Source organism: Otolemur garnettii, unplaced genomic scaffold (assembly GCF_000181295.1).
Source record: "Otolemur garnettii isolate 467f Iridium unplaced genomic scaffold, OtoGar3 scaffold00144, whole genome shotgun sequence".
Lineage (NCBI taxonomy): Eukaryota > Metazoa > Chordata > Mammalia > Primates > Galagidae > Otolemur > Otolemur garnettii.
The window spans coordinates 3,476,245-3,485,481 of NW_003852539.1; the positions used below are offsets into that span (position 1 = coordinate 3,476,245).

Genomic DNA, 9,237 nt, shown 5'->3' on the forward strand with positions numbered 1-9,237 from the left:
AGGCTCTCCTCTCCCCTCAGAATGACATGCCACGTAAATGTCCCTGGAGGCCCTGCACGACCTGACACCAGCTGACCTCAGAAGCTTTTTTCTTCTCCTCTCTTCCTCTTCCTGCACCCTGCACTTGAGCTACCCTGGATTGCCCTCCATTTTCCCAAGGGGTCTCTTACACTTCTGTGCTTGTGCTCAAGCCATTAGTCCTCCCTGGGTCACCCTCTGCCCTGTCTCAGTTACCTCCTCCTCTATGAAGCCCTCCCAGCCCTCAAACAATTGGTCCTTTGTGTGTACACAGGCCTTCAAAGTCAACAAACACTTCCCCTGTGATCTGCTGTCAGCTGAGCCCAGCACACATTTAGTCTCCACTTTTTTCTTAAGATAAGGAAACAACGGCTCAGAGAATGATAAAGTTGAAAACTTGAACTCAGGCCTCCCAACATCAAGGACTATTGTGTTTTCTCAACCATGGGAGTGGATCCAAGTCAGAAAGTGAAAAGGAGGCCAGGCATGGTGATTCATACTTGTAATCCTAGCACACTGGGAGTCTGAGGCAGGTGGATTGCTTGAGCTCAGGAGTTCGAGACCAGCCTGAGCTAGAATGAGACCCTGTCTCTAAAAATAGCTGGCCATTATAGCAGGCAACTATACTCCCAGCTACTTGGGAGGCTGAAGCAAAAGGATTGCTTGAGTCTAAGAGTTTGAGGTTGTTGAGAGCTATGATGCATGGTACTCTACTGAGGGTGACAAAGTGAGACTCTGACTCAAATAATAATAATAACAACAATAACAATAATTATAAGAGGTGATAACAAACCATGAGCTCTGGGCTCAGGAGAGGAAGGGTCTTGACTGGTAGGGGTGGATAGGCAAGGAGCAAAGGGGAATGATGGCTCCATGGAAGAGGTGGCAACTACCCTGGGTCTTGCTAACCAGCCAACAGGTTAGGTATGTTGGAGCTGGGCTGCCCAAGAGAGCAGTTCAGGTGTGGAGACCCTGGTCTGTTCTTAGCTTATTCATATGAAGGAGTGCTGGACCTGGAGGGAAAGTGCTGGCCACAGTCCAGGAATGCATAGCCAGGGAATCCCTGCACCCAGCCAGCTATAAGGGGTCAACGGACAAACCAGAGACAATGGGCAGAAGCCTGGAAGGGTGGAGAGAACAGTAGAGGATAAAGTCCTCTATCCTCTAAAGAGGGATCTAGGGAACGTTCTTAAAGGGACTCACCCAGGAGTTTGGGCAGGATCCTTTGATGTCAAGGAACAGTAGCCTACTCATGGTAGTGTGGGTTAAGGGGAATAAATTAGTTGAAACTTTTGGCTGCAAGTGAACAAAACCCAACTCAAACAAGCTTCAGCAAAAAGGGAGGCATATTGGCTCATGTAATTGAGAAGTTCAGGTTCTGCTCTCTATGACAAAAAGGGTCTTAATACACATTGCCCCAGATTAATAACTCCAGAGAAAAAAATAGCCACATCTCCCATCATCCCTAAATTCGTGTGCTGTAGAGTGGCCTAGTGGGAGTCACGCTGTGTTCCTTGGATCAATCAATCACTGTTTCCAGTGACATAGGGCTCTACAAGTGGTCAGATCTCAGTCATACATGCCTATTTCTTGACCAGGGATTCAGGAAGGCAAGACTTGTTATTAGAAGGAGAAGTTGGGTAAGGTGGCTAATCAAGCAAAACCAGTAGCTCCTGACTTTCCCCTTTGGGGAATTTCTTGAAATGGTGTAGAGCATCTCATTTAAATTCAGGGATGAGGATCATAGCCCAACCTCAACTGGGACTACAGTCAGAGGCAGCTCCCTCTCAGGGGAGTCTCTCCTGGAGTCTCTGCTGCCCTGTGCATATCTTTTTTCATTTTTTAATGCTGATCAGCTCTTTCCACTCACGGGAGTTTCCACCCCCTCTCAGCTTTACACCGAGCATAACTGCAGCCTGCTGAGGCTCAGCCAGGTCTCTTAGGAGCTCATTGTATTTCACAGCATCCTCAGCTTCTGTTCCTGTGGTTGACTACCCAGACCCTGCTTCCAATTCCAGATTCCTGAAAAGAAGAGTCTGATTGGCCCATGTCATCTTTTCAAGCCAGCCACACAGGTCAAAAGCCAGTGGACAGAATGAGAATGGTTCCCTTTTGTGTCAAGAACTCATCTTCACCCAAATAACCACTCTATATGTTCTTCCCAAATGACTTCATCTCTCTTCCATGAGGCACCTCAGAATAATTGACCCCTTTCAATTATTTATTGCTGTATAACGAGTGACCCCAAAACTTAGTGCTCAAAACAACGATTTATATTTTTCATAATTCCATGAGTTGGCTGGGCTCAGCAGGAAGGTTTTACTGCTGCTGCACATTGTGTTGGCTGCATTCCACTGGAAGATGGAACAGTCTGAAACAGCCAGGTTGGCCTCACTCACAAGTCTGGCAGTTGGTGCTGACAGTTGCCTGGAGAACCTCAGTTGCCTTCTATCTTCCAGAGCTGCTCTGTTTCACCATGTGGCCTTTCCAGCAGGATAGTCTAGACTTCTTCGCATAGTAGTTGGCTCCCAAGAGAGTAAAAATGGAATATCTTAAGACTTAAGCTTGGAAACTATATAGTATCACTTCTACTGCATTCTTTTAGCCAAAACAAATCACGAGGCCAACTGAGATTCAACTTAACCTTTGGATGGAAGGAGTGTCAAAATCACATTGCCATAGGGCAGGCAGGATGTGAAAGGCTTTAGAGCCATCTCTATTAAGGCTGGAGAAGACAAGTCTAGACATACTTCCTCCCAATCCTAAAACTCTTTATTATTGTTTTCCCCCTTTTCCTCCCACACAAGGTTTGATTAGTTCCTCCCAGGACGAGATGGAGGCAGGGCAGATTCCTCCATTCTGTACCCCTTCCCAGTATTTTCTCCTGCTTCTTCCACCCACCTGTGCACATCTGTGAGGGAGGCTATTAGACCTCCTGGCCTGTGCTGCGGGGAGGGTGACGTTTATGTCTGCCTTCTAGGACTAGTACAGGGCTCTGCACCAAGAGGGACAGGGCTCTGGAATTCCAAGACGGTACTCTAAGATTCTTTGGTTCCGAGGCCCCTTTTCTACCCTCGCTGTCTCCAGCCTCTTCATAGCTCTTAACTAGCGGTTCCAAGCTGGGCAGGGGGTATCTAGGAATGCGCGCCCCCTGCTGGCCACCGTGGGGCCAGCAAGAATTCGGATTCTGAGGCCCCGGGAATCTCTCGGTTCTGGGTCCCCGACGCCCGCCCTAACCCAGGGAAGCTTGGTCTCGCCACGGACTGCAAGGACCACTCAGCCTTGGTGTGGAAGACCTGCCGGCTGGGCCCTCCACTGAGTTCCCCGCTGCGAGCAGGCGTCTGCTCGTGGGCGGAGCTGTCCATGCATCACCTCTTCCGCCTGCAGGATGGGTTCCGAGGGAAGGGGACACCGCTCGGGGTCCCAGGATCCTGGCTTCCAAGAGGAAAGGTGCGTGGCTGGCTTTAAGTAAGGAATCGAGGGGCGGCTAGGTTTTCCTTTTCTTTGGGGATCACTTTCGGGTGGATGGTGGTCAGGTCTCTCTTGGTGCCCTTGAGCACCTGCGAAGAACATTATTTTCAAAATCCCGAATCCGCAGAAGCCCTCAGCCTTCAGGCGCCTTCTTCCAGAAAGCTGGACAGGCACCCCTCCTACTCGCTTCCAGCGTGCGATCGAGGCAGGAGGGCTCGGCCGTCCCTCGGTACACGTACAACAGCGGCAGCGACAGCAGCAACTCACCAGAGACAGAGAGGGCGAGCTGGACACCCCGGCGGGCGGGGCTCCGCGCTCACGAACCAGCCCGCCCCCTTCTCGCACCGGGACGCGCCTCCCTCCGGCAGCCAAGCCCCGCGAGCCCCGCGTCTCCGCCGCCACCGGCTCTGGCCGGGCCGGGTCCGAACCGGAGTATGGAACCTGGGGAGCCCCGGGAGCCCCGCGAGCCCGGGCCTGGCGCAGAGACCGCCGCGGCTCCGCGCTGGGAGGAAGCCAAGACTTTCTACGACAACCTCGCGCCCAAGAAGAAACCCAAATCGGTAAAAGCAAGGCGTGGGTAGAGGGTGGCGAGGGGGTGGTGTCACCCCGGGGAACAGGGTCGTGCCCTGGGAAGGGAACCGTGGCGCCCCTCCAGGAGGGGACGCAACTAACTCCTCGGCCCCAGAATGCGCCCCGCAGTTGGCGAGGACTCGGGTTTATTTTGGGAGCTCTGCTCTGGTGTTTTTTTTCCCCCGGGCTCGGGTTCCACGCCAGGATCCCCCTCCCCCATGCTGTCACCAGGGCCCAGCTTGCGGCCGGCGGCCCCAGCCCGTCCCAGGCAGCCAGGGCGCACAGACAGCACTTGTTGGCAAAGCTGGTCAGCTGCACCTGCTGAAGCGCCCGGGGCTGGGGTAACCAGACTCTGGAAACGCAGCTCCTCGCTGTGTGTTCTGGTCTCTGCCATCTGGGCGTCGGGCTCGGACCCCAGGGTTCGGGCTCTGGACAGAGAGCCCTGCGGTCCGGGCTGCAGGCGCTGCACTCCCCTTCCCCGCCTTCTAAAGAAAGGAGCTGCTCGCTTCAAGCACTGGAATCCACACTCTATGTCTAGGGTTGGCACCCGTGGTTCCAGGATTCCAAGGCTGGACTCTGCTCCAGCTCCAAGCTCTTCTCCCTTCGCAGTGGGCATTAACATCCCCGTGACCCACGTGATGGTGTCAGCCCGTTAGTGCTTCAAGCAGAGCAGTGAGCTTTTCTCCACCCCACAAGTTCATGACGCCCTGATCTGCCCTTGGACCAGGCTCACTCCTGTTTCCCAGATCTCAGTGCTTAGGGAGGGGACTGAGGATAGAAGATGGCCCAAAATGGTCCTCCAAAGAGCTCTAGCTTGATCTCAAAGCATCCCACTGCTTCCCTCCAAAGAGCCTTCTCCACAAGGCTCACCTATCAGGCAGGAGTCATTCAGTTTGCACCTCTGGGCTCTGGCTCAGAAATAGGGATTGATAAATTCAGCTGAGTCTCTGCCTTAGTCACTCCTAGTGCACGGATGGAGGCTTTGGAAATGGTGAGTGCACAGAAAAGACCCTAAGAGATGCGGGGACAGCACAGGGGAGGGAATGACTTCAGACTGGGGAAGGCTTTGTAGAGGTGACATTTGAGCTAATCGTAAAGCCTGAGCAGGTGGAATTTCCTAGGCAGAGCAAGGGGAACCGGCATGGAGATGTCTTTACTCCTGTGTTCCTGAGTAAGTACTGATGGGAGGATGCAGGATTGTTGGGGAGAGTGGAGGGACATGGGAGAACCTGTGAAGGGCCTTCAGGGTGTTGTTAAAGAACGTGGACTTTATTCAGTGGGGTTAAGAGTTGGGATCTAGTTTGGAAAGTCGGGAGTTTCAGGAAGTCTGTGTTTGTGAATCCAATTGATTTTTTTTCCAAACTATGTTTAAACAATTAAAAATATATAATAAAACCCTACTCACGCAAATGTGTTAGATGGACATTTTAGCACCTTGGAGACCCCGAACATATTAACTCGTGCTACAGGTTATTTTATTAGTGAACTTTAGAATAAAGCTTTTCCTATTATTTGTTTAATAGGAGAATGTCTTGAGATTGCAAAACTTTCAGTTTAAAACAAAACAAAGCAAAAAAATCCTCTTACCATTTGCAACCACTTACTTGATACAAATCAGGACTTTCTCAATACTCGGCAAAAACAAACACAGACACAGATTGGCTGGATGCTGAAGCTTCAGCCTGAGCTAGTACCCTAATGTTGAGATACAAACCATTGTGGTTTTTCATTAACTGACTTTATAGTAAGTACATTTATATTTATATGATGCATTTGAATTTGTAAAATAAATGTGGAGCAATTAAGTACGGTAATAGCTGATTTACATACTGGGTAACCTTATGACCACCTGTATTAGGGTCCTGCCCAGGAGTTCATTTGAATAAGGGGTCAACCTACTTTTTAAAAAACATGCGAAAACCATTATGGAGCTTTTGCAGGATTTTTCATTGGGGGATTAACTTGGTCTCACTTTTATTTTAGAAAGATCACTCTGGAGCAGTGTGTCAGATAGATTGGAAAAAGTGAGAAGGCTAGTCTCTGCCTGAAGAAGCAGCTTAGAATGTAGTGACCTGAGGGATGGAGAGAAGGGGATAGAGAATGCATCAATGTTCAAAATCCCTTTCTACCTCAAGCATCAGGGAACTGGGGAGCCCAGGCCCAGTGGTCAGCTTTGGCCCCTTGGCCACCCCTGGCCTTCACAGCTCTCTAAGGGGCAAGGAGCCTGGAGGCTTCCTGGCCCCTATTCCTTCCTGCAGTAGCCCCTCTTCCCACAGGCTATTTTGGGGGCATTAGGCCTCATGGGCCCCATCAGGGCCTGACCTGGACTTATTCTCATTCCCAGGGGTCTGAGTGAAATATTTAACCCTAGGCCATGGGAGGCCTTCTCACGGTGTCAGAGTACTTCTTCAGTCCAGACCTGTCCTGTCTTCCTCTTCTCCAGCAGCCCTTCCCTCTCCCAATCCTGCTAGAAAGAACAGCTTTCTGGCTGTGTTCCTGTCTTGGGTTCAATAGGCAGAATCATACTGGGCTCTATGGCAGGTCCTCAGGCAGGCTGGGTCAGGACAGCCAGAGCTGTCAGCCTGCCCCTCAGCCCCACTGGAAGGCATAGAAGGCTGGCAGGACGCTGATTCCCTGCAGCCCCCAGAGTGCCCAAGCTAAGCCCCGGAGTTGTCCTGATCCAATCCCCAGTCCAAGATTTGAATTTCCTTCTAATTTCTGGAGGAACTGTTGCTAGTGTGTGTTCCTGACAACACCTGACCAGCTGACCTTGTTCTGCAGCCAGGCCCAAGAGGGTCTCCCCATGGTGGCTTGTCCAGTTCTGGTCAGCCCCTCTCACCTGTTCCTTCAGCTCCTCCTGCACAGGCTGGTCACCTATCCCAGCTGGGTCGCGCATTTCTTATAGCAGCATATGCCCTCTAGATCTCAGGTCACTCATACTGTGTCACAGCAGTCCCAGGGGACAGGGGCCTGCCCTTGGGACCCCTGTTCTGAGGGGAAGACAGCCCTGCCCTTAGAAACAACAATCTGAGGGCATGGGGGCCCCTCACTATTTTCCACATCTGGAAAGCAGGTGTGGAAGAGGTGTTTCCAGGGAAATAGCTGAAGTACCCCACAGAGGAGGCCTTCTGGGACCCACTGAGGAGGGAGAGGCATAAAAGGGACTGCTGTGTAGACAGATGCCAGGCTAAAGGCCAGGGGCTTGGGATCTGATCCTGGCTCTGACTTGACTTTGCTGTGTGTCCTAGAGTAACACTCTGTCCATCTCTGGTCCTGTTTTGTTATTAGTAAAATAGAGAAGTAGAGACTCTTGGGGCCCTGATTTTTCTTGCCTATGGGTGGGGTGGAATGGGGTCTAGGTAGATCAGCCAAAGGAGACCCAGGATTTGGCAGTCCGGTGGAGAATGTGGGACAGAAAGTGAGTAGTGTGACCTTGGCTGGCGGCCTAGGCTGGAGTGCCTTGCTTGGGAACCTGCCTGAAGGGGCAGGGGGGCAGCCGGCTCTCTGTTCTTAAAGGCACGATGGGCCCATCCCCAGGATAGTGAGCCTATGTGTGGGGAAAGCTCAGCTCCTACTCCAAAGGCCTATAGGCCCCCCCAGGTTATGAGAGGGTCTCCCTACCCTCCCACCATCCCTACCCATAGGACACACAGACGCATGGCAGGGTGGCCAGCGACTGGGAGAGTCATTTGTGTAGTGCCTCAGAGGAGAAGCACTCGTCCTGCTACTGCTTTACACAGACCTATCCCTGCCAGACACATACATCCTCTTAGGTTTAGAAGTCAAATGCAAACCGAGGTCCACCATACGACCTTGGGGAACGCTTTTGTTTTTCATTCCTATTTTAAGGTTCTGAAGCTGCATTAGCCACTAGCCATATGTAGCTATTTAAGCGAATTAAAATTAAATAAAATTAAAAATTAGGTTCCTCAGTCTCACTAGTCACATTTCAAGTTGTTCCATAGCCACATGGGCAGCACAGATTATGGAATATTTCCATTATCACAGAAAGTTCCACTGGACAGTGCACTTCTAAGAGATGGCATAAATCTCTGCCTTGGGGGATGAATTATAAGCTCCACAGGGGCAGGGATCATACCTGTACTGTTCCCTGCCATGCACCCTGCACAGTAGCTGTCACATGGTAACCAACGAATGTTGTCAATTGACTGGAACCCAGGCTTGGCCCCATAAAAGAAGCTGTGGTGTTGGGTACAGGACCCACAGGACTGTCATGAGCAGACCAGAATGGGAGGGGCATCTGTGAATCAGTCCTTCCTTCCTTCCTTCCTTCCTTCCTTCCTTCCTTCCTTCCTTCCTTCCTTTCTCTTCCTTTCTTTCCTTCTTTCTTTCTACAGGGGATTAACTTGGTCTCACTTTTATTTCAGAAAGATCACTCTGAATCACCTCTTAGAGGTCCTACTTCTCAACACTGCTGTATTAGGGATTAAGTTTCCAACACATGAGCTTAGTGGACATATTCAAGCTCATTTCCTTCCCTCTTGCATTTGAGTTCTCTGTTTACCTATCTTTCTCTCCCACTAGCCTATGAGCTCTGAGGGAAGGAACCAGGTGTTTACTGGAACCACTAGGCAGGTACCTGGCACAAAGAACCAGTAGATACTTGTGAAATTTGCATCAACCAAAAAAAAAAAAAAACTCTCTGAGCACCTACTATATATAAAACAATCTGGGTGGTGCCTGTGGCTCAGTGAATAGGGCACTGGCCTTATACCGGAGGTGGTGGGTTCAAACCCAGCCCCAGCCAAAACTGGAAAAAAAGAAAAAAGAAAACCAATCTGAACAGATTAGGGCAATTCCCTGGGGTTTCTAGTTCATGTTGAATTTGTCATTGCACATTGAAATATATAAGTATATTGCCTCATAGTGACTCACTCCTGTAATCCTAGCACTCTGAAAGGCTGAGGAAGACAGATTGCTTGAGCTCAGGAGTTCAAGACCAGACTGAGCAAGAGTGAGAGACTGCCTCTACTAAAAACAGAAAAACAAGCTGGGCGTTGTGGTGGGTGCCTGTAGTCCCAGCTACTCAGGAGGCTGAGGCAAGAGGACTGGTCAAGCCCAAGAATTTGAGGTTGCTGTGAGCTATAATGCCACAACACTCTAGCCAGGGTGACAGAGCGAAACTCTGTCTCAAAAAAAAAAAAAAAAGAAAGTATT

At 50.6% G+C, this 9,237-nt stretch overlaps 1 protein-coding gene across 1 annotated transcript in view; it reads left to right on the forward strand.

Moving 5' to 3' along the window:
* Positions 1 to 3,923: 3,923 nt before the first annotated feature.
* Positions 3,924 to 9,237, forward strand: part of NT5C1A (5'-nucleotidase, cytosolic IA) — a 12,973-nt gene continuing 7,659 nt past the window's right edge. The window contains exon 1 of the mRNA XM_003798992.3: positions 3,924 to 4,049. Within this exon, the coding sequence (XP_003799040.1) occupies positions 3,924 to 4,049 (126 nt within the window). The remainder of the gene's footprint in view (positions 4,050 to 9,237) is intronic.